The 26,736-nt window shown below is 38.0% G+C and overlaps 1 protein-coding gene across 1 annotated transcript; it reads right to left on the bottom strand.

The window, feature by feature from the left end:
- Positions 1–1,575: 1,575 nt before the first annotated feature.
- On the bottom strand, positions 1,576–26,645 carry ATG3 (autophagy related 3). The gene is made up of 12 exons (XM_042810289.1): positions 26,503–26,645; positions 22,822–22,863; positions 19,388–19,437; positions 18,128–18,198; positions 16,323–16,430; positions 13,846–13,895; positions 12,152–12,233; positions 11,630–11,664; positions 10,747–10,902; positions 9,953–10,080; positions 3,171–3,239; positions 1,576–1,840 (listed from the first exon to the last, which is right to left on the bottom strand). The coding sequence occupies exons 1-12, from the start codon at positions 26,572–26,574 to the stop codon at positions 1,759–1,761; spliced, it is 945 nt and encodes a 314-aa protein (XP_042666223.1). The 5' UTR covers positions 26,575–26,645; the 3' UTR covers positions 1,576–1,758.
- Positions 26,646–26,736: the final 91 nt, after the last annotated feature.

Here is a 26,736-nt window from a genome sequence, read left to right as displayed (position 1 = left end):
CTGCTTATTTTCATGTATGGGATGGGCTTTATGGTACTCAGAGTATATTAGTGCTACAAATTCAATATTTAATATCCTGGTGCTGATGGAAGCCACTGGCTAGCTGGCTTCAGTGCTGTTGCCCCGTTTATCTGAAATGGTCACACAAAAAAGCCTTCAGTAGTTTAAATCATGCCAACTTACTTTCACCAACAGCCTGACTAAGAATGTCGTAATTACTATCTCAGCATATTGGAAACCAGTGAAAAACTAATTTACCTTCCTAACGAGAACATTTTGGCAGAGCAAAGAAACAGAAACTCCAAAACAATGTATCAATGCTGGTTAATTTTAAATCATAAGATCTGTTTGGTCCCCTCATTAAAAAAATAAAAAGAATCTATTCACTAGGTGAAGAACAACAATTTCACTCGCTACCAAAAAATCCAAAACATCTTTGAAATGAATCTGATAAGGAAATCTTACTGCATGACTCAGTGGGTGTGGTTTTTATCATGTTTCAGCCAGCATTACTGTTCACTTACGCAGACATTGCTTAAATTCTGTCCAAGAAGGAAGTGAAGATGGATATCAAAAGAGGAAAGTTAATTTAAATACAGAAGAAAGAATTGGTTACAGGCTCTCAGGTAAGAGCATGGTATAGAGAACAGCCAAGAAAGGGTTCCCTTATGCCAGCCTTCTTCTTCAACAGTAAATTCAGACAGCCACAGGTATCCAACTTCGGATTCTCTGGCACGATGATGTTTGGCAGACAATGATGTTGCGATAGCTACACAGATTTAAGTGAACCTATGACATACACTTACCAATCCTTTCTCCCCATCTCCATCAATGAAAAACTAATGTTGTACAGCGAAAAAAAAGTGGCTGCCAAAACCTGGATGTGTCTGTGATATCTGACTTCACAAACATCACAAACAATACCAGGTACAGTTACCCTCAAAATGGAAACCACGCTATTAAGCTACCAGTTAGCATAGTCTATAGGTCAAGACATGTTACAAGACTAAACTTTAGTCTAACACAGTGATTTTATCCCTCCACCTTCAATCTGGGATTTTTTCAACACGACTGTTCTTGCCTTTATTACAAGATCAGCAGACTACACACTAATACTATTTTTCTCCCTAAGAATTCCATCTCAAAATGCTAACCTTGTTCTAGTGTGAATATAAATTAGTTTTCAAAGCATGCTTATTTAGAGCTACTTTAGTTTAAGATGCAGTTAAGTTTTCCTAACAAGATTCTACTTAATTTCTTTCAGGTTTAAATCTTCCTACAGTTAGAGCAAATATAATCATTCACAACAAGGGGAAAACAAACAAATAAACAAACAAACAAAAAAAACAGCAAAAAAAAAAACAAACCCAAAATGCCTTCGCTTTCAGGTGAATTTAAATCAGACAAAAATAAATGAATCACATTTTTGAGAATCATCTTAGCAACAAAGCCAAAAGCATAAGGATTCTACTAATAAAGGAGACTGACTTCCATGTATGGAGGAAAAATAGTTTTCTGTTGAAATCATTTTGAAAGAATTATGAACAAAAAAATTCCACTTCTTATTGCAGTATGTATACAGGAATGAAAGTGGTTTATTTATTACACACAAAAACTTTTATTAAAAAGGCTGGTAATGGAACATTTTATTTTCATCTATCAGCTTGATAAAAGGTTAATTACAGAAATTGTGTATAATGTATGTCACATGGATGGGTTATTTAAAAAAAAGACTTGATAGAGGATCTTTTATCTTAGTTACATTGTAAAGTGCCTTGTGTAGTCATATTCTATTGTTGGAATGACTGCCTGTACAAATTTCAAGAAAATAAGAAGGTACCTGAATTTCTTGTTAAGGAAGAGTTGTAAAAACTGGAAATCCCATAAAACAAACTAGAAGTCACTTACAATATTTCATTCAACTGTTCTTCTTGCTAGCAGGAAAATAGCACTTAGAAATTATACAGTTAGAGACTGGGAAACTAATACAACAGATCTCTAGTAATAACATCTGGTGCTTGCCCAAACATAGAAGTCTTACTTTTTCAAGATAAAACAAGGAACTAGAAGTTACTTTCAATAACTCTTACAAATATCATACAAGAACATATAATGCCATTTATCAACTTAACATTTGTTATTAACAAATGCCAAGCTGAACTGAACCTAGCAAGGCTAATTCCTTCCTGCAGCTGCAGGGAAAACAGGCTTCTTCTCACAGAATGGCTCATGGATCATGAATCTCCAACCCCCCTGCCACAAGCAGGGCCACCAGCCTCCCCATTTAATGCCAGACCAGGCTGCCCAGGGCCCCATCCAACCTGGCCTTGAACACCTCTAGGGACAGGGCATCCACAACCTCTCTGGGCAGCCTGTTCCAGCACCTCACCGCTCTCTCTGTACAGAACTTAAACTGAAACTTCTCAGTTTCAGTCGCTCAGAAAAAAAAGTAAGCTGCTGTTCTGAAACACCCTCTGGAAGTGCTCCTTGCTCTTGAGAAGGGAAGGAGAAATAAGCTTTGCTAAGCTCAAAAGCTTGCCTTTGAATAGCAGATTTTCTTAGTCTTCCCTGTATGATACACCTTCAAACGATTGTTGGTCCCAAATTTGTAATGTTGAGTATGCTGGACAATTGTAAACTGAGGTGTCTGTCCACTTGTGACTGAGGCATGCAGTGAAACAAAAACTAAAATAAATCACTAAAATCAATCTCAGAGCCAAATCTAATACCAAAGTAGTACATCTGATATTTCCAAGTCTACTCTGTGGTAATATCAAAGCATGGATTCTCAAACTTCACTTAAATACATGCCAACTCCAGCCAACGTCTATGTAACTCCAGCCTTATCTTCTTACTACATCCTCCCTCACCAGGATCTCAATTGCATATTCATAGCTACCTCCTTAATTGAGATGCAAACTTTCAATCTTGTCCCTTCAATACTACTCGTTTTCCGCTCTGGTTCCTCACCTGCCCTCCCCTCTCCCCAGCAGAGTAGCAGTGTTCATTTACACAGAAGGAGCTCATCCCAGAACTCTAATTAAGTACTACCACAAACATGGTTTATTGCTTTCACACACTATTGAATTCTAGTTTAGGAACCCTTAAGTAACAGCTCCCTACACTGAAAGAAATCCTTACAAATAGCATGCAGTAATGAAAAAGGATACATGTGAACTCCAAGTTCTCCTCCACCTTCTGCAACAGTCTCTATTATTTTCTTCATCACTTCCGCATGCCTGAAATACAGATTAGAAGCAGTGAATGAAAAAATAACGAAAAAATAACTTCTTCATCTCAATAAAATCATATTACCTGCAAATTAAAAAGTTTCGGATGTTTGGTTCCACAGCAGCAAGATGAAACTTGCAGTTTATTAACAGAGAAGTCCCAACAACGACTGAAATATTAATATTGAAGTGCTGAATATAACAATTGCCAGCCTCTTACATTCATAAAGAAAAAGAAAATATTCTATGCTACAGTGAAGACTGAATAGCATAATGCAAGACAGTGTATTTTCCTTCTGCTTGTACAATTGTTAATTGTAAAATGACAAAGTCATCAGGAAAGTCTCTAGAAGGTAATCCTCACTAGAAGCAGCAAGCCAGCAGAAGTCCCCAGATGATCTCTGAAGGTGACCTAGAAATCCCTGCAGCGTTTTCATCTGCCTCGGGTGATTTTCAGTGTGCTTAAGAAATATCAAATACACAACTCATAGTTTCCTTGGAAATGCAGGGTAAGCCAAACCTACATAAAACACCTTTTATAAGAATATAAAATGGAATCACAAACTGAGGTTAGAAAAGTTTCTGGTCATTGCCTAGTACTGCCAAGTCCAGCCTTTCCTGCAAGAAGAAGAGTAAGCTAGAACCGATTGCTCAGGAGCCTGTCTGATCTAGTTTTGAATACTTCCAACAAGGAATGCTATAAATCTTCTAATGATCAGCTACAATTCAGGAATAATAGTCTTGTGTTCAAGACAGCTCTTCTATGTCATAAACTAAGGGATGAAGAACATACCAACTCAGAGGAGGAAAATACTGTACGGTCAATTGAAGTTTTAATTATAACTTATTAACTCAGACTCACAGGTTGTCACTTTCACCTATCCATCAGCTTTAAATTCATGATTCTGTAGGCAGTCCTGGCCAGAAATGCCACATGGTGTTATGTTTGCCCACCCATTTAACAGTGCAAGTCAGTCAACAGTAGCAGTTTAAAGTACTCATCCTGAAACAAACTGTATTTGTAAGAACCAGGAAGAGTGGTAAGCACAGTCTGAATAACTTACTGAACATCCTTTGACATAATTATACAAATCAAAACAGCCTAAATAACTGACTAATAGTGGCATTCAGTAATTATCTCTAAAGTTACTCATGCTGACAGTGACTGCAAACACAAGGAAGGAAGTTGTTGTAAAGTTACCAAGACACTTTGTAAACAGGAACGTGTAAGTCTGGGAAATAATAAAGGTCAGCATTTGTCACTTACTGTGCTGTTGGTCATTAGAAACCAACTAATCATCAGAGTTGATTCCAATTCTGGATCCTCATGATGCCACTGCAGAACTTATGCTCACACAGGTACCTAAGCCAGATGCTTCTTTGTAGGCATGTGACCTCTGTTACAACGTAAGTTTCATCCTCTCATCTGTTAATGGGGAGTTATTTTTTGTAGTGGCACAAGTACAAGTCACCACACAGCTATTTTAATTCTTTTTCAGGATACTGGCTCAACCTCATACAGAATCACAGAATGGCCAGGGTTGGAAGGGACCTCAAGGATCATCAATCTCCAATCCCCCCCCACCCTCACACAGGGCCACCAACCTCCCCATTTAATACTAGACCAGACTGCCCAGGGCCCCATCCAACCTGGCCTTGAACACCTCCAGGGATGGGGCATCCACAACCTCTCTGGGCAGCCTGTTCCAGCACCTCACCACTCTCACAGTAAAGAACTTCCCCCCAACATCCAACCTAAATCTCCCCTTCCTCAACTTAAAACCGTTTCCCCTTATCCTGCAGTTATCTACCCTTTCAAAGAGTTGATTCTCCTCCTGTTTATAGGCTCCCTTTAGGTACTGAAAGGCTGCAATGAGGTCACCCTGCAGCCTTCTTTTCTCCAGGCTGAACAAGTCCAGCTCCCTCAGCCTGTACGTACATCTTAATGAGATTTGTTCCTTCCAGTTTTCTAAGGATTAGTAAAAGATAACTGGAATTCTCTAACAGCCACATAATGGTCAATCTTACAGTTTTAAAGTTACCTGTGAGAAACTTTGTGACTTAGAAGCTTTCAAAAGTTGGTTTCCTTCTACAAGAAAATTTTGAGAAGACAACATGAAGAATACATATCCTAAAAATAAAAGAAGCAAGCTAACTTCGGGAGAAGTGTAATTTGAAAAACCCTATCTAGAAATCTCAAAGATTATTATTATTACCTTACTTCTGAATATTAGTTCCCCCAAAATAACTGGTTGCCTTAACCCAAGGTAACTGTAAATGCTACGTGTTCACTGATGTTTGTTTCAGGCCTGTTTGTATATCACTTCATCTAACAAGTAGATCAGTAGATCAAACATTTGAAACATCTACTAAAATCTCTTAATTTACTTACTGGTATATTACCAACTCTTGATGTGCTTCAAGTAATATGAGTTAACATTCATATTCTAAGTAAAAAATACTGTTGTTCATATTGAAAAGAAATTGAGACAGATACGTACAGAGTTAAGTCCATAAATAAATAAATTGAGAGAATCCAATTTCTTAGATTGATTACACTTTCATAAGTTTTTACTTTGTTAAAAGTTTTTGCTTTTGAAGAGAATCACAGAACTGTAGGGGTTGGAAGGGACCTCCAGAGATCACCAAGTCCAATTCTCCTGCCAAAGCAGGCCCCCTGCAGCAGGTTGCACAGGTTGGCATCCAGACAGGTCTTGAATATTACCAGAGAAGACTGCACAACCTGGGCTGCCCATTCCAGTGCTCTGTCACTCTTACTGTGTGGAACTTCTTGTGCTCCAGTTTATGCCCAATTCCCCTTGGAAGTAACTAAAATCTTTCAGAAGTAAATGAATAAATAAAATCATATCTGACAGTGGAATTCAGCACAGTCGACATACTGATATTTTCTCAGTATCAGCTGAAAGGGAAAATTACAACACTGAAAAGTAAATGTATACAATAAAAACCATCCTGACCTATTGGGGGGAAACACAACCCACAAACCACACAACAGCAATACCAGAAATGATCAATTATTCACAGTTCAAAACAGTAAAAGGACTTCTTCAGGACTTTCAGTGTAGTGGACAACTATAAGCTTCTAGAACAAAGCTGAATCTAAGACACTGTAGGACAGTGTATTTTCAAGAGAAAACTGTCCACGAATGTGACTCAGTGTCTGTAACTGCTCACAGAAAGACACTGGTGGGAAAAAAAAGCACACAGGTGCTTTTTTCAGTATAAACCTGCATAATCTTGACAGTTGACCATAAACTCTACAATTCACTTATCCTGAGCCTTACAATCACTTCCCTGCTGATAGCTTACACTATGTAAGGTTAAAAGACTTCAAAAGCCTATTATTATACATTCTGAAGGAGAGGAAAATATGATCTCGGAATTAGCATATGTAATTCAAACCCAATTGTAAATGTGTTTAGCAGTTAACTAGTTTGCTATCAAATTATCAGTCATAAAACCCACATAAATAGTGAGAACTGTGGTTAAACCAGTTTCCAGCAATTAATGAGGAAGTTGAATGTGTTCCTGCTGGTATCATAAAAATGCTGATAAGGAATACAACTTCCAGAAGAGCTGCAAGATGAACTCTTTCAACTAACTACTTAAAATAGAACCAGTCTTAAGAAGTGGCAGTCTCCCTCATGCCAACATCCCATTTCCTCCTGTTCTCTGACGCAGGACAGAAGGACATACGCATTGCAAGAAACAGCCAAGTGAGTTTAGGACCACGCAAGTACCCCACGTTACACAATATATGTAATGCGTAGGGAAGCAACAGCTGCAGAGTTAGAAAAACACTAACTTAACAACAAAACATTTTTGACCTTTTAAAATAAATTAATAAATAAAATCTCAGAAGTCCAGACCTTCTCAGCTATAAGCCTTATTAAATTAAGGAGATCGAATAGCTTGCCTCATACAGCAAGAGAACATATTTAATGCTTTAAGAATTAAGCAGCATGAGGCAACCTAATTTAACCATGGCCTTTGTAACATTAGTACCTAGCAGTCACACAGAATTCCATTTTAAACCACCATTTTAGATACACTATCAGTCACTTTCTTCACATTCTCAGGACAACACCTGCTAACTTACACAATGTCAAGCAGTTGCCAGTCAATTAGATCACCTTGTCTTGTTTTGGGAGAAGGCTACATTGCTTCCTCTACATTTAAGACTAGTGACAAACTGATCTCACTGCAATATCAATCTTCCTTTTTTGTTCTTAAAAGACTAATTGCAGTAAGTCTCATGATGCAAGCTGTTTTTCCGAGGGTAGATGTGAATTATGTAACAAAGTCACTGAAACTTTACTCATTTCAGAGGAGGAACACATACACTCGCAGCTCTCCTCTGTGAAAAAATTTCAATCCAAATTCACAGGCTAATAGGAAATTGGTTCTTCTTCTATAAAGAAGTCTGCAAAATTAAACAGGATACATTGTAGTCACAGACAAGAATATACTCTACAGCTTTAAGTAGTCAGCAAGGGTTGTCATGCCCAAATATCTTGTCATCTTTATTTCTTTTGTGAGTGCCCTCCAACATGCATCCATCAGAGGCTTCCTCACATCCCTCTATTAGCAGGTCTTTCAGCATCCACTAAATTGAGCCACATCAGGAACGTTTTCTCCTTTGCTTTGGTTAATTGCCTTCCCACTCAGTCTGCTAAACCTTCCTACATTCATCCCACCTGATCAACCATCAAAAGGAAAGAACAGCATATGCTTTTTTCTTCCCAAATCCTTCTTACAGCAAAAGATCTTTTTCATTCTCCTCATTATCTGACAAACTCATAGTACATGCTCAAAAAAAGAGGCCTGAGCACGTACTTAGTAATGCTTCCCTCAAATTTTTCAAGTCTCCAGCAGTACACAGACTAGAGGCTCCCTAATTCTGGAACAGTAACCACACCTGACAACTCTTGACAATTTTTCTTCCATTAACTTCCTAAACAACTTTAATATTTAGGTTTCTTAGATATATGCAGAGTTTACTCCTTTTTCTGGCTTTCAACATGCCAGTAGTGAGTTCCATTCAATAATACGCACTTTACTACTGAGGAAAAAAATAAAAAGAAAGACCTACTGGCTATTGTCCCTCTGTGGCTTTCATGATAAGAGTCACTGAAATCAGAACTCATTCCTCTGTCTTTTGCTAGCTGAAGGGTCCCAGATTACTCAAATCATTTCTTATTTGGAAGAAGCTTCATAACTGCAGCTATTCCTGATACCCTATCTGTACCTCTTCCTTTATCTCAAAGACTACAGAATGGATAACAACAACTTACTGCAGTATTCAACATATAGGTCATCCCACAGATTCACAGTAGAAACTTAAATGTTTTCTGTTTTAGTCTTTATTCCTTTTCTAATAGTTCTCTAAGTTGTATCTGCTTCCTATACTACTCTCGAGTACCAAGGCTTGTCTAGATGGGTCTTTATAGACTTAAACCTGGTCATTTAAAGACCAGCAATGAAGTTCATTACTTAAATTTCTCTACATCAGCTGAACTGGGCAGAAAGCTATTTCCCACTTGTGAAATGTTTTCCCTGCTTAATATTGTGCAGGCATAAGCTCGAGTGCTTGTTAAAAGCAGAGACTATTGCAAGGCGGTGGTTAAAGAACCAAAATCTGGAAGACAAGATACAGATTGTAAAACACATGGATATACAACCTCATAAGATCAAGAGCAGCCATCCACCAGTTCAAAGCTTCCATTCTTTATAAAGAATGGTACAGCCTTCCCAAAACTAATCGTATGTTCAAAGAATGCCTAACCTAGAAATAAGAATGCTTTGACTCTGCAGAAGTTACCACAAGCTTGTCAGTCACATGCTAATTATTCGGCATCTCAACTAGTGACACAAGATCCAGAATTGTTTCTTCAAGCACAAAGAAACTTATGTGAGTGAAAGGGACAATCAGAATTTCTATTTATTTCTATAGTAAGCATGTATACGATACGGGATGTTTTTCCTTTTTATTTTTTAATGGGAAAAAAAAAAAAAAGACAGAGAGAAAGCCCGAATTCACATCTCCAAGATCTTGATAATAGCAAGAAGCTGAAGAATCACTCTACATCTAAGATAAAAGCCATCTTCAAAAACATGTTAGAAAAAATATCTGTGCAACTAGTCTAACTACAGACTACTTGTACATTGGATAAGAAATGTGGAAATGCAACAGAAAAGATCCTGAAAACAATTTTTTTTTTTTTAAACGTAAGTGCAAAATAATATTTCAGTGTGACAATTACAGGACCTGTACTTAGCAGTTTAATGGACATTTTGGGGAGAAGGTAGTAATGAAAGAGAGTTCTTTCACACTGAAATAACATTTTCCTGCTCTCAAAGCATATGTTATACTTCTACTCCCCCAGAAACAGCAAATGAAAGCACAGAACTTGCTTTATAGAGTTCTAGTAGTCTGCCATCTTCTGGAATTTTTGGGAAAGTGGAGGAAAAGCAAGTTAAGCACAGAAAAGAGAACTCTAACTGCATAGTACATTTGCAGCAGTGAGCAGCGGAATGATCTCAGAGAAAAACTATTATCTGTATTTTATATTCCCTCAGAAGCTAAGAGACCATTGTGGCAGCCAAGTATGGAAATAAGTCCAAAAAACCTGAATCAAAACCTTAACAAGAACAGCAAAGTGCCTTATGTCCACATCCCACATCACACTAGAAACACTTACCTGCATGGATGAACTGAGCACATGGGAGGTGGAGGAAGGTGAGGATGGTTTTCAATGGTCACAGTCTTCTTGACATGATCTTGACTAATGTCTTCATACATATGCTCTACTGTTAAAGGCTGCCGCTGCTACAAAGAAAAAAGGAACACTCCATCAAAAGCATTACTAAAAAAGAATTTTTTACTGCTTCTTAGTAGTTCTAGCATCACGAACACATGTAGTACTGTAAGTCACAAGCACAACAGTTCTGAAAGTACACTGAAAATACAGATTGTGTTAAAATTCATACGGTGTTGAAATAGTACTACATAAAACCTTGCTTTTAGTATATAAGGTGAATGGTCAATTCTATATACAACAACCAAGGCCCTGGTTCCCATCTAGGTACCTGAGTCATAAGCCCTCATCAACTTTGATCCAAGAAACTTAGCTAGTAAAAGGGAAGTGATTTATCTAATCTTTTTATCACAATAACACATGTTTAGTTGTCTGAATTGACAGGGGTTATTTCTCTTAGCTTCTCTTAGAGCAATAGCTTAAAAAATAACAGTGCACAATCCCCCTTTTTGCAAAAATACTTAGTTATCAAGCACAGTTTTTCAGTGAAATAATTTCTGTGTCCTGCAACCCTAAAAGCCGTGTCTGCAATCCTGCCTGCATAATGGCTTCCTCACCATTTCTTCCTTTCAATTTGCACTGTGATTTAGAAAGTAATAACAAAGTAGCCTTGTTATCTGACTTGGTCTCATTTCACAGAAGTGGGAAAACAAACAAACAAAGAAACTTCGCTGTACCTCATCATATCCAAATAACCAGAGCCTTGGAGTTTGGTAATACTTGTCGTAAGTGATGTAGAGGTCATAAGTTCTAGTCTGTAGAATAGCATCTTCCCCTCCAACATCAACTTTGGCTTTGTTAACTTCTACAATCTGTCTTGTGTCAAGTGTTGCCTGGTTTTCAAGGTGAAAATGACAACATTAGTATAGTCCTGTTTGTATTCCCTCTTGTCCCATCCTATGCAGCTAGGTAGGGCTGCAAGATCAAAATAAATGTTCTCCAGTGTACATTAAGAAATACAGGCTTTTAGGTTTTGTTTTCAGTCTTCAAAGAAGTAATATAAATTTCTCTCCACTTTTTTTTGTTTGTTTTTTAAGACACGATTTCTCAAGGAAAGGTGCAACTACGTTGTCCTACCCTCTTCCCTTCTTCCACCAAAAACTTTTAAACAAAAAAGACAATCCCAATGAAATTCACAAGGCAGGTCTCAGATTATGCAGGTTTCATGAAAACCTCAGAAAAGTGCCTCCAAACAATGATGCCCTGTCTTCCCTCATTAGATTCTGGAGTGTGCATGCAATTAACGGAACCTATAAGACACTCCGTCCACCACATACAGGTTTTAGAACAACCACCACACTTTATAACTTGTGAATTGAGCATAGTATGTAAGCAGAGCAAAACAGAACAGCAAAGAAAGCAAAATTACTGCGGTCAAAATTTCTAAGGACCTATGAGTTAAGGTAGTCAGGAAGGAGACAAATCCATAGGAAACCAAGCTCAGGAATCCCACTGCTCCTAATAACCTTATGTGAGCCACTTATCATCTTTATTTTTACTCTGCCTGTGCTCATACTGGTGATAAGTATTTTAACAGACAAGACAGAACAGTTCACTCACATCATCTGTCTCCAATAGCCCACTTTCTTCATATTCTGAAAAGAAGACCCATAAAATTCTGTGTTCAGTTCACAGCTAGTTGTCATATTTCTCATTCTCATTGTCACATGTACAAAAAAATGTTTCACTCGCATAGATTTCCCAACCCCCAAACCAGACTAAGCCTTTTTTAATACAAATGTGACACAGCCTACAAGTACATGATAAACAATCCTTAAAAAAGTGGTTTTTAGTTGACGGATTAGGTACAGCCATGTAGCAGGAATGAAACTATGCTAAATTCCTAATTTTTCTTTGCTTCTATGTTGCTACTCAAACCTATTCGCCTGTCAATAGTCATTGAGATTTCATCACACAAATTAAACATGCACCAATAAGACCATACAAAAGATAATAAAGGAGATCTGCCTGCTGATTATTGTTAGCATGCATTCTGTAAAAATAAAGTAGTATTCTCTTAAAGTGTACCACTATAGCTAAAGGCCTGAAAAAAAAGTGCATCCCATTCAATTACGGAAATACCTTCCATGTCTGCAGCTTCTCCTTCATCTTCCTCGTCATCATCTTCACAGGATGCTGATCGCTCTGGTATTTTTATATTATCCTTTAGATAAAAAGTAAAAATTGAAAGCACTACTTTAAAGACAGCTGCATTTAAGATGCCCCAGCAAATCTCAAGTATTTAGGTCCAGTCAAAACAGCCGTGCAAAAAATAAATAAATAAATGAAATAAAATAATCTGCAATACTAACAAGGACTATACTGAACTCAAACATTAGTCCAGAATGATTCTATTTATATGTAAAGAATAATCACAAATAAAGTATTACACAGCCATAATTTATTTTCAAATAACCCACTTGCCTCAAATGAAAGCCCACAACTAGACATGCAGATTACGACTTTCTATAAACTAAGCCACAAACAAGCCCTCAAACAACTTTTGTGCCTATGGATAACGTTTGAATCCAACAGACAATTCCAGAGAAATTCAGAGAGGGAGGCCTCAATTTATGCCAATGTCATGAAGACTTCAAGAGAATACTCAAAACAATGATTAGAATTAGGAGCTGCTCTAATTATAAGGAAAACAAAACAAAACATAATCAGTACATAACTATGTCGTTGAGTACTTCAGCAAATGGTACATAAGCAGAAAAAGATTTGTCATTCTGGATTGGCCTTGTGATCCAAGAAATGAAGTACTCTACATGCAGATTTTTTTTTCTGTGTACAAAACAGAAGTGAAATCCTTAACACAACAGCAGTTACACATCCAATAAGGTTCTACAGTTACATTTTGTAGAAACGCCAGTCACCTCCAGGTGATTCTTAAGAGAGTTTTTTCTACCTTTACGTAAATGAGTTGTCAAAAAGTTGTATTTTCACAGTGTTCAGTACAGTCTCACTTGGATGAATTTCACAGTTAATCACATCAACAGAGTTTGAGTTGCTTACAATTTCCGTTCTCTTTCCATCTAATCTTCAGAATCAAAAAGATTCATGCTTGGATGGTTTCACACATTCTTAAATGACACAAATAGAACTCCACTCGAGCGTTCATCATTAAAATCATTTTGCCCTTTGTGACATTCTCCCCATCTCTTAAGCACATTAGCTATTACACATATCCATTTCAATTTCTGTTCTCAGTTTCATGAGGCCTTAAGTTTCAGATTTGGATCCTGCTACCGAGTGATTTTTTGGAAACGTACAGAAACTGATGACTTTGTAAGCTATTTAAACAGTGCTAGTATGTCAGTGAATGTGAGGGCATCAAACAGGACTTAAAGAGTTTAAACACTACTGCAAATGAAGTTTAAAGATTATGAATAAATACTTCCTACTCCTGCATTATTTTTCCACAAAAAAAAAAAAAGATTATTTACATTGGATCACCAAACATCAGCTTCTTGAGAAACAAGGGGAGTTATCACTGTAAATTCAGGTGCATTTTCAGTTTGTACAAGCTTGGCACAAGAGCACACTAGTTAAACACAGCCTAAAAAGAACACCGCTCTGGTAAACACATGGTAATGTAGAGATTACATGCTTAAATCTGTATCACAGCTATGAAGGTCAACGAATATCTGCAACACATCTAGTGACAAAGAGTATTCTAGACTTTCAGAAACAACACTAGATTGCTGCAGGGAAGATCTCTATTACCTTTATGTCCAATAACAAAGAAAAAAAAATAATTCCAAAGCAAGTACCTTACAGTCTAGAGTGATCTCCTTAACTGCTTCTGTTGCACCCGCTATACCTGTTAATTGAACAGCAAATTTGCATTAAAGAAGCCTGCTTCTTTGTTACAGAACACTACAACGAATTACAAGGAACTCAGAAAGCAGCATATGATCATTCCTATTACACCTCACAACAATTCTATAGATTTGAAAGGCTATTTATTTGGTGTTGGCAGCATGCTTGGAGCTGGACATCCATAAACAGACCATGCTAGTAATGCATAGCACAATAGCACAGCTCTTATGCTGCAAACAAATTTTGTTGATGGAATAACTGCAAAGTAATTTGGATTTTTTATTTTAAGGATCATTGGCACAAAGAATGAATTCACAATGTGAATTCTCTCAGCTTCACAAGCAAGGTATGCTTCATTAGTTGTTTCGAAGCATCTTGAAGGCAAAGTGTTGACAACAAAGCAGAAACATGGTAGCACACAATGCTTTCAGCTGAGAAGAAGTGGAAGTAAAAAACACCCCAAATCACAGCAGTATCAATATTTCAATGCCTCCGCATTTGATTCCCACTTTTATTATAGCACTCATTTGCTGCTCTTTGGGATACACAACAACATTCTGCTTTGGAACAGTAAATGAATCTTCTTAACTGCTCAGGTGAGAAGTTATATCATGAATGAATGAACTTGAAATCAAGTTACTGTCCCGCAGAAATGCAAAAATGGACCTTAATTGCTTAGGAAAAGGGATGTCAGGTGAATGCTGCTCAGAAACAACGTATTTCTAGTGGAAATGTGATTGTTTACATGCAGTTTTGCCACACACACCAAAAAGTGTTGTTACAAAACTTATCAATACAGATGAAAGGAAATAAATTTTTACCTCCTAAGATTGTTCAGAGACCCAGCTAGATCTAGTTAGAAGTCTTATGGCTGTACTAGCAAAGCACAGGAACCAAATCAATCAACCCAAATAATCTCACCCAATAAAACAAAAAAACCCACACCCAAAACTTGACAGAGTAGAGGAGAAGGCATACCTAATTAAAGAATATGACAAAGCTATCTCACATGATTTCCTCGCGGAGATGTGTTCAATTATGAAGAGCAGGAAGAAGAATTTCCAGTGATCAAAAATACACATTTACAGAAGCAAAAGCATCTTCTTGCACCCCTGCTCTCCTCAGTATGGCTAAATTATTTAATGAGAGAAGATTTGCCAGAATACATTTTTGCCAGAATACAGCAAAAGAAATTACACTGAAAAAAGTAAAGCTGACTGAAATATATTCCAGCTTTGGAGGCAGTAGAAGACAATGTAATTGAAAGATTGAATTTAATCAACTCATTACAGCTCATGAAGAAATTGATTAAAACTAATAAAACTGCCATTTCTCAGAAAAGGACAACGTGGTTTACTAGAAGCTGTGCTACATAGGATCATAGAATCACAGAATCCTAGAATGGCTTGGTTTTGAAGGGACCTCAAGGATCAACAAGCTCCAAATCCCTGCCACATGCAGGGCCACCAACGTCCCCATTTAATAAAAGACCAGACTGCCAGGGCCCCATCCAACCTGGCCTTGAACACCTCCAGGGACGGGGCATCCACAACCTCTCTGGGCAGCCTGTTCCAGTACTCATAACTCTGCTGGTAAAGAACATCCCCTGATATCCAACCTAAATCTTCCTTCTCTCAACTTAAAACCATTTCCCCTTGTCCTGCTGTTATGTACCCTTGTAAAGAGTTGGCTACCCTCCTATTTGTAGGCTCCCTTTAGGTACTGGGAGGCTGCAATGAGGTCACTCTCCAGCCCTCTCTTCTCCAGGCTGAACAAGCCTGATAATGAGACAGATCCCTGTAAGCAATAATTTTTAGACACAAGCTCATTAAAAATAAAAAAGGATCATCTTTCACAGTCATCACCTTATTTAACAATATTTTTAGCCCTTCAAATGACATCAAATACTAGGAGCTGTTTTCTAATTGTTCCCCTTTTTAACTCAAACCCAACAAATTAACAAAATCGGAAATACTACAATCATTAAGACTCTTTGCATCATCATTTAAATATCAAAATCCTTCACATGCAATCTGACTAAAAGCAGAAATTACTATGTTCTTGACATATATTTTAAACCAGTGTTCTCTTTAAGAGAAGATCTCTTTGCTAAAGAATGAGCCAGTACACAGCCCCTAGCTTCCCCCCTGGCAATAACTTCCTAGAACTTTTCTAAGAGAATACCAAAATAACTAAAATACCATTGACATCGCTGAAAAGCAGCCTATTTCAGACACATACAGGCATACAGTTAAATATGTCATACAAGCAGTCATACACAAAGCACGTGGGTTTCTGGCACAGTAACATACTTTCTTCCAGATTAGATACACAGTCAACCGCATGAGAAAGATTTTACTTTCTAATAGTGGAAACTGATAATCTTATTGATTACCAAATGCAAAGTTTGAAGCAAGACTCTGAATACCTGCATTGTGAAAGGTGTCTACCCATCCCCCATCACCATCATCTTCTTCTATAATTGCCTCCTGCTCATCTGAGTACTCCATCTGCTTGCACCTTTTGTAGCACGGTACTGCAAAAAATTGCAAAACAAGATGACTGCAGCCATTCCTATACAAAATCAGATTGATGCAAGAAACTTTTCTACAAGGTCTTCTGAAATATAGTTAGCTCATATCTTTATTTAAGGAACCCTGGATATATATATTTCAAATGAAATTAATTATGCTGATGAGCTGTAAGCGGTGTTTTATCTCACTACAGCACATCACTTGAGTTGCTGCAAGTTCATTCTTCTTCTAACAATTAGAACTTTCACCCAAACTCATAAGCACCAGAAACAAATTAACTTTTCATGTGTCTTTATGCTACCTATTAATTTGCTAACAACTAAACTACTGCTAAACACTAAATTACATCTAGCCCAAGTACAATGTTGCCTACATTACCACGAGTTTACTGAGCTGATTTGTCTCTAGAATTCTTTTAAAAGTTTGTATCAGATATTTACTGTTAAACGTACCTAATTTATCATGCTAATTAACATCTACAAGTTTGGAATAGGCTAAAATTAATTTGTTAATTAAAGCAACTTCAGTCATACGTATTATATTGCCATTTAAGTACAATTTAAATATAATTTTCAGAAAACAGTCACAGAAAATGCGGATCCAGTTAAGACAAAGCAGACTCTTTCCAATTGCATAAACGAGCAGTACAACAAAAATGCTAATTTTCAGAAAGAGAGAAGAAGGCTTGAAAGTCACAGTGAAAGAACATTCTCCAAAGACTTCCAAAATGAAGCCTGTAGAATGGCTTTTGGCTTCACCCTTAGCCCACAGCTTCTACTCAGGTGCTTGGCCAATGCGTCACTACCAGTAGAAATAGCACAAACACATTGCTTTAAAGCGTGGCCTAGGAAGCTCACAGCAATGTGGCACCCTGGAGGGAGTAGAAGAGATAAACAAAGTAGATCACCTGGCCATTCAGCTATCAAGACTATCTCACTGAAGTCTGTCCAACACTAGCACTAACATCTTCATATGACAGTTCCCTATAGTTCCCTGCAAGACTTCAAAAGCTTGCAAGTGACATCAAAGCATGAAATACAACTTCCAGCAGGTAAAAAAACTTTTGAGGATCTTCACAGTATTGCAGGTACCTCTAATTACATTATCTTTGACACATTTTTATACAAAATCTCTCAAGAAAACAATTCTACCATGGTACTGCCAATGCACATCAATGTACAGGTCTCTCCTGTATTTTCTTGAAAAGGTAGTCATCATAAGTATTATACATACACACAATTGTGAACTTGATGAAAACTGGATTTAAAATTGCATTTCATATAACAGTATAATATAAATTATTGAAAGGAACAGTGACATACCAGAAGCACTGGTATGACAATTCTGGGAACTTCAATAACCCACCATTTCCAAAAGGAGGTGTAAAATAAACATATCTTATTTATTTAAACTTAATAAACCAATTATGATCCAAAGGGTGGAGGAAAAAAAAAGATAGACAAGGACAATAGACAAGTTTATGGCATTTACTCTTCATTTTTACTTCATCAAAAGAAACTGCACTGCTGGTATAAAGTCCTGGTAATAACAGATAAAAGCACATTCAGATGTGCAGGAAAAACTTCTAGTATCACAAGAACAAAATATGCTTCAATTGTCAATACAGGCAATGAGTAGAGTTGACAGCACAATCAACCATGCTGTCCTAAACACACTTATATTTAAACTTCAGCCTTACCATTTTTAGTTACCAAAAATTGTTTGTCTGTTGGCAGATAAGCCTTGACTTTTAGCTCTTCTCCTGAAGCCCTGCAAAACAAAATGCACCACAAAAAGGTTGGGAATTTGATGACGTGCAAGCAAAAGAACCCTATTTTCAATCTACATCAAGAGTATTTTATGTACTCCTTTTGAACTCTTAACAGAATTTGTTTGCTATAACTTTGCCCTTGGTTATATAGAGACTTCGATATCTGTATGGGATCAAAAAAAGTTGGCCATTCCTAAACTATCAAGTCTTGGATTACAAATATTTTCTGCTTCAATAACCACCTTCACTTTGAGATAGCCTAGCAAAGATGGGTTGACAAAACAATCTAGTCTGTAAGAAACATACTAGAATCAGCAATAACATAGTACCAAGCATCTCTAGAAAGCAACTTCAGAAAAAGAAACGGAAGTTATAAAACCTGTCCATAGTAACCAGACTCCAGTAATTTTGCTAAGCTCACATTATTCAGAGCACTTTCTTTTACCTTCCTTGCTTTTTGGTTTGGAATAAAAGTCTTCTAATCTACTAAATAATCTGCTGCAAACTATGTGCATAAAGCTTATGTACAGACATGATTCAGCATCTTATTTTTTCTGAAGACAGTAAAATAGGCAAGAAACTGATTCAAGTATAACAATTCTTTATCTGTTCACGGTCCAGAATGATTTGTTTTATAATGCAAGATACTAATAAAATGTAAGAAAGTACCCTGTTTGCACCCCCCACTGCGTGTGAATAACAATGAATTTCCCAGAACAAACACAGCACAAAGCAACCTGGCGTGGGTCTACTTGAAAATATTTAACCAAACTCTTGCTTAAAACATACCAATTACAACTTGTTCTTAGCAATTCTGTTTGGACATGGCCTTTTGTTTTTTTTAAACACGAAAGACAAACTTGGGAAGAGACACTGCCACCGCAGCTAAGTACTGAAAGCATGCATGGTATGTACAAGTTTATTTCCACCAGAGCCTTTGGAGAACAATAACAACGAAAAAAACCCACAAACAAACCCTTATTTTCCATACTGCTACAAAGAATAAAAAAGACCTGTTTGACTTAAAGTTCAGATATCTTCATCATAGAGATAGAGTAGATTGCACCGCAAGAGTCAGAGTACTATTCTGAAATGAGACAATTGTACGGTTGTATCCAATGGAAACACATCAAAGCATAGGTATGTAAGGATGCTACAACTTTGTGCAATTCTTTTGTGTATACTTACCATTGCCAAGTAGGACAGTGGTGAACTAAGTGATCGCCAGCTGCGACAAACTGTTAAGGCAAGAAAAAATTAAAGAACTGTTAAATATAGCATAAGAAAGCAACATGCAATTCCTGCAATACTATTTATATTTCAGTTGCATATTCCTCTGATACTTATTACATAGTTAATCTGTTTAAACTTTGTTTGATGCTTTCTTTCAACTATTTTTCAGCTAATCATAAAATGACTTACAAAACTAAATCAACTTCACCTGAAGGAAACGCATACTAACCACTGTTTCTTAATCCAAGTTACATCATTGATTTTGTGAAGGATAAATTACTTTTATTTGCTACTCTTCATGTTTTACAAAGACATTGAAGAGATTAATATGAGATGCATAACTGAACTTAAGCTTTCCATCCAAAATCAATCCAGTAAAAACTTTATGTACATTTATTTGAGTTTCAGCTACAAAAAAAACCCAAAAATTTAATTCTCTTCTAGTGTTCACAACAATTTTGCAGCAAGAACAGAAGCAAGACCGTCACTACTTCATTGAATTAGTGAGAGAACTGCAACAGAGGAGTAAACAGTATGCTTTAAGAAGTGAGCACCAACCACCATATTTCACCACTGGCATTTACTAGATATGGATAACCACACACTTAGTAAATTGAAAAAACTTACGTAGAACGTTGTTCCAAACAAAGAACTTTTAAAAATCTTCACTCTACTTTTTCTTAGTATCAAAGATAACAGCTATTTCACCATGCAAAACTGTACCAACTCAGAATCTACCCAGCATAATCTAATGATAACAATGATTATATAATAATCATATATAATGATTAATGAAATATAATCAAATATAATGATTTCTGTGTTCCATGCACTAGTTCACTTTGAAAAGAAGATACACACCTAATGCTACAGTTGTTTTCTTTTCTTAGAATGCCAATTTACAACAACATATTTGTAAGCTGCCCACAAGGCGTTATGGCGTGATACAGCAGGCTTGCAGCATAAGCATCAGCCATTTTCTCATCGTGCCTTCCAATGCAAAGGCTCAGCACACAGTGGAAAATACCAGAACATGTACTGCATATGAGTTAGCAGACCTGATCTCTGCAAAAGTGAACCGTTTCAACCATTCTCCAAGAGAAGCCTCTAGCTGAAGTGAAATTTTCAATTTAAGGAAAACTGTAATCCCTTCCAACACACAGGGAAATTAAAAAAAACAACAACAACAACAACAAAAGCATGCACTAGGCTTTATGTGATAATAAACACCACATGGAAATCCAGAATCATCTAAAATTCTCTGTCCAGGGAACTGGAACAGCGCTTGCAGCTCCGCTGTTAAAAGACATTATTCAAGATGAAAAAATTCAAAGCATTCTTTGCAGGTTCTGTAATACAAAAAACCTAAAACAATCTCTAAATTTCACTTGCATTTTTCTTCAGCTTGGACTGCATAATTAAATCAGGTGGTTTCACTTTCTGTTTCTCCTGTGCTACTGCTATCGTACCTTAGCCGGTAACACAAAAGTGACAAGAGAACAATTTTAGGACAACATCTTACTTCTACTCTTGAAAAGAATTATTTTAAAGATTTGCCCATGCTCACATATGAAATTTAAAAGGCTATCTTTATGAGTTATTAATTAACAAGAACACCTGGCAGGCAAGAACTTGCTGAAATTACATCAATTACACAGACCCCAAAAAAGAGTACTAATGTTGAATTTGATTAGTCATCATTAGTGTTATTATGGAATGGTTTGGGTTGGAAGGGATGTCTAAGACCACCCAGTTCCAACCTCACTGCTATAGACAGGGACACCTCCCACCAGACCAGGCTGCTCAGAGCCCCCATCCAGCCTAGCCTTGAATAGATTCATCTTCACAGACAAGCCACAAGATCATAGAACCATTAAGATTGGAAAAGACCAATAAGATCATCCAATCCAACCCCAACTCATCCCCACCATGTCCACTAAGTCATGTCCCTCCTCACAAAGTTTACCACAGTGGTATCTCAGACTAAGATGCAGGAAAAACAAGTTAAATTGAAATTCATTACTTGGGAAACCCAAACTCATTCAAAGATAACATCCTACCATCATCACAGGTGACTTCAACTCTTTAGCAATCACTATTCTATAAAGAACAAAACCATCAGTGAGTAAAAAGGTTCTCAAAGAGACAATAAACAGGTCCACGCTTCAGCCCTACCTAAGTTTAAGAAAACAATTTGTCTTGCTAGATAACCATTTCTCTTGAGTACAGCTTTGAAGGATTCAATTTATTCATCCTATCAGTATCTGTGTTTACACAGATAATACATATTATTTGCATTATTTTACTGACCCATAAATACTGCAAACAGCTTAATGTAGCATAGAGTGTTTCTTGCCACTACAGAAACTATCTTTTCAGTTCTACTATGGAGTTCCCTCCTTCAGATCAAGAAGGGATTAGGCACTAGTACATTCATTTACACTTTCTCTGTAAAGTTATACTTGTTTTATATAGAAAAAACAAATATATTAGTATGTAAAACATATAACCATCTACACATATATATTGTTATCAATACAGCAGAACACTTTGTTACTAAGCCTGTTCTTCAGAGTACTGCTCTTCTGGATGACAGAGAGCACAAATGTTTGCATGTCTCGTAACACAGCAGAACAATACTAGCTACCAACATTAGGAAAAACACTCCTGCCCATACTAGCTGCAGTTGGTTTAATTTCATCTTCATATCTGTAAGTCATCACATTTTTCTTTCATTCTACCTAACTGTTCAGTAAGGACAACGTATTTTCAGAACAGTAGCATTTTAATGGGAGAAGAAGCGCAACCAGGAAGCCCAAACAGCACTGCATATTCAGTGCTTTTACAATTCTAGAAAAATTCTTTTTTTCCTCTTTAAAAATTGCAATTGCTTGGCAGCATGAAACCGCCTCCGGGGGGGGGGGGGGCAAGAGAAAAAGAAAAGTGTTGAATGAATGCTTACCGTAGACAAGCATATATAATGATTTAGCCATAGTCTTGGAAGGAACCAAAAGTGAGGTAAGCAAGATACAGTACTAAATTTACCTCATGAAATGTTTATGAGAAAAGCCTTTGAAATAAACATATTCCTGTTAACCCCCCAAGACAAACGGAGCTGTTGACCCAGCAAAAACTTTCTAACTAGTGTTTTAGGACATAACACAGGAAAAGACATCCCACGTTCAGATCTCAAGAAGAATTCTGATGCTGACCTACTTCACCTGTAGGCTAAGAAGGCTTTTTTTTTTTCACATTGTGGAAATTGTTTCAAGAAGGAATACTTAACTGACAAAGAAGTAAACTGTTTGAGATGAGCACAGTCACTTTGAGTAAAAATTATCAGCACTTTCACAGTTTCCAAATGTATTTCAAAGGTTCTAAATACTTACTTCTTCAGGTGTAATGACTCCAGTTTCTTTAAATTTGGATTCCTGCAATAAATAAAAGGTAGAGATTTTGAGCTCGGCTGGCAAATCAACATATTCACTTTCCTGGTGACAAAAATATCTGCTCAGTCCACATAGATCTGCAAAGCAGCTTGGAGGCAGCCTCTGCTTATGCTGATACCTCCATATCCTATAACATAAGGCCTGATAAAATTACTTTGTAGCAGACTTGGAGGGGGGGAGGGGGGAACAAGGTTCATGATAAGATTACAAAGTGGTTTTTAATTTATTCTTTTTTGCTTTTGATAGAGTCAGTTATGTCAATAATAATAAATATATTATAAAAGTAATAATAATAATAAAAAAAACAAACAAGAGAAAGAGGACACCTTACACTCTGTATTACATTTACCAGTCAGAGACAGAAAAGCAGCTGGAAATAATGATCTTTAGAATAACAATTTTGAGACTGTTTAAATACTGAATGACAGCGTAATGCATCAGTATGTGGGTTTCTAGGTCATGAAATGAAGGACTGAACCAGCGTTCACCTGTGATAAGAAAAGCTGCAATGACTGTTACTAAATCTTTTTGGTACCCATTTTGTTTTGATGCATTCATTATACACACCATAGAACCAGTTATGATTACAACAGATGGCAAACAGCCACGTAATTTAGTTTTGCATAGAAAAATTAAGATCTTTTGCATTAAAGACAACATCTATGAAGTTTAAGACTACATTTTCAGCATGATCAAATTTGGAGAGAGAGTACTCTGTTTATGATTCATTTGTTTTTTCATTCAGAAAAGCCTCAAGGAAACCTACAGTTTTTCAGCTATTTAAGCAGAACTTTTGAAAGAATATAAATTTCAAGGATGGCATAGCTCACTTTTCAAGTCATCAATTACTACATAGCTTCTTGCCCTGAAGAACTCACGATTCTTTCCATCAAGACTAAAAGCAGCAAACACAAAGGATTTTGTTTGGCTACAACTTCAGCAGGTTCAGTCACTGGGAAAGCATTAAAGAAAACCAGCTGCTACTTAACTTAGTTCTTCCCGGCGCTTGACCCTGGTGCACACTACCACCTGCGCTATATAAAAGGAAACAAGCTCACCTATTTCACAGAATCACAAGGTTGGAAAGGACCCACAAGATCACCCAGTCCATCCTCTCATTATGATTTCTAACGCAAGCTACTAAACAATATCTCATAGCTCCTTATCCAGATGCCTCTTGAACCCTGCCAGGGATGGCGACTTCACCAGATCCCAGGACAGGGGAGGTATTCATGAATACCTGATCCCTTTCTCTCCCATTATGTCTCTGAAGAAGAGACACTGAAGTGAATGATTAATGATAAACAAACTGGTTGTTGTGCAAACATCACTATATGCACTGCTATACGCAGTTAACAAAAATAAAAAAAACTAAAGAACTAATTTAGCAATTAGGATTACTATAAAAATTGAGAATAACATATTATGCAACACCTCGTTACAGTCTACTTACTATTTAACCTCAAAATTATCCATACACTTTATGCAACAAGAACAAGCTTGTAGTTCTGGAATTACATTAGGAAAAATGTAAAATAACCACTCTCTGTTCCCAGAGGGTAAATCGTTCACTTTTTTTAATCTATGTGCATCATGTGGTATGCAAGCCTAGCACAAGACACAGTAGCTAAAGTTAATTTGTGAAGTCAAGAAATCAGCGTACTTGCTTAAATCCCCTTGTAAAGGGAATACATACATGTTATCATCACCTCCCACCCATGAGAAGTTCCACAGCCCCCCAGCATATCTGAGCACAAAAACTCCTCTGCTGTTCACATAATAAAATACCAGTTGTGCAACAGCCATACTGCAGTGAACAAGCCATATTTCCACACAACTTCACAGCAGCAGATGGCTCGCACTGGTGGTGAAACCTACAGAGACAGACTATCCAGGCAGGAGCATGTTATTTGCTTTAAAGGGACAAGTTCAATTAATAACTGCATATCACCAACTTCTGTCCAAGGATCCAGGTTGCACAGTACAAGTCATGTAGAAGGTCACGCAGCAGAACTATAGCCAGAGAGCTTGTTGTTGTAGGCAATTACAGCAGGCATACAAGGGTTGCTGCAGAAATAACGCCCCCTATTTTATTAAGTTGGTCTACAATGTCAGAGGTAGATGTAGGTGATATGGCAGGATTGAACACTCCCACCAATATTCCATTACATTTGGTTGCCGTGTGACAAATGGCAGCAAAGGGGAAGTACAATAAAATGGTGTCTGACCTATGAGTGTGGATGAAATGAAGATGTGCCACTGAATTCCTCCACGCAGAAAACATGGCTGCTACTGACATTCATCGACACCTGCTGAGCATTTCTGCAGACCAAAACAGTGGATGTAGTGAGCTTCTTTACAGTGAGGGTGACAGAGCACTGGAACAGGCTGCCCACGGAGGTTGTGGAGTTTCCCTCTCTGGAGATTTTCAAGACCTGCCTGGACACCTAGTTGTATGATCTGGTGTAGGGAGCCTGTTTTGGCAGGGGGGTTGGAATTGATGATCTCTGGAGGTCCCTTCCAACCCCTCTGACTCTGACATGGGCACAGCAAGGTGGTGAGTGGTGTGTTTCAGCAGTGGCAGCAACTGGTCATCTCCAATGATGCAGATTTTGATGAGTGGCATGCAGGCTCTTGTTCATTGCTGGCAAAAATGCACAGCTAATGCTGGTGCCTATGTTGAGCAATCATGATTTGTAGCCGGGTATTTTCTCTGCCAAATACTGTTATTGTATTCAGTGCATTTGTTATAGCTTCCACAGAAATAAGCAGGAGGCATTACTATTGGAGTGGCTACATATTTTAATGAAAGCATGGAAAAAGTCTGAAAGTCAGTAGTGAGAGAACTGCTGGGAAGTTAAATATTTCCATACAAAGTCAACTTTTGAATAGGAAAACAGTTGAAAACTGAAGGTAGAATATATTACGAAATTGAGAAATGGAGAAAAAATAAAAAAAAAAAAAAATCACTTCATACCTACCTAAGCAAGCAGGAATAGATTTGCTGTACACCTTTATAAGCATATTATTAGAGGAGACCATGAAGAATTTCTACTGTTTGCTGTTACGTCGTGCAGATGCTTCCATTTATTTAGCAATGCTGATACAGCCAGCCACGCTATACAGCTTTATAGTTGCGCACATAACGGAGACTTGATGAGTTTGTTTCTTTCTGTCAGCTGAGAAAGCTGCACTCTTACCCAAAGACCCACTGCAACCCACCCCTGAAACCACACTCAAGCCTACCACTGCACAAGCACGCTTGGCTTCCATCCCTGCTCACACAGGCAAACGTTCAGCCACTTCAACACAAAACGATGACAGCAGACAAGCCGTTCTTCCAGCAACCCGCCGCCGCCTCCCGAGGCCTGCCACCATCATCTTCCCCCACCTCCCCAAGGGATGCTCCAGCCCTGACGGAACGCAAAGCGCAGCTCAACCCCACGGAAGCAGGCAGCTGCCCGCTCCCTCCTTTGGAGCCAATTCGCAGAGGCGGGGCGGCGCCCTCGCGACCCTCGGGGCGTCAGCGCGGCCTTCACAGAGAGGGCGGCCACCCACTCCTCCCCCCTCCCGGAACGCCTAGCAAGAGAACGCGCTGGGATCTCCGCGCAGAGCCGGCACCTTGAGGACGGGAGTGAGGTACTCGGCCACCTCCAGGGCCTTCCCCTTCACCGTGTTGATGACGTTCTGCATGCCGCCACAGGAAGGCCACGGGAACGATCGCCGCAGCCAACGGTCACGGCGGCACCGGCAGCCCCGCCCCCTGTCCCGGCCACGTGACCCGCCGCCCGCTCCGTCGCGCACACGTACCTCATGTGCGCACGCGCAGGCACAGACCAAGACGGGAAGCCGACA

This window comes from Centrocercus urophasianus, unplaced genomic scaffold (genome assembly GCF_019232065.1).
Source record: "Centrocercus urophasianus isolate 14NV4802_14NV808 unplaced genomic scaffold, USGS_Curo_1.0 seq_12, whole genome shotgun sequence".
Classification (NCBI taxonomy): Eukaryota; Metazoa; Chordata; class Aves; order Galliformes; family Phasianidae; genus Centrocercus; species Centrocercus urophasianus.
The sequence above is the reverse complement of the archived record's forward strand: the minus strand, read 5'-3'. Positions and strand labels throughout refer to the sequence as shown.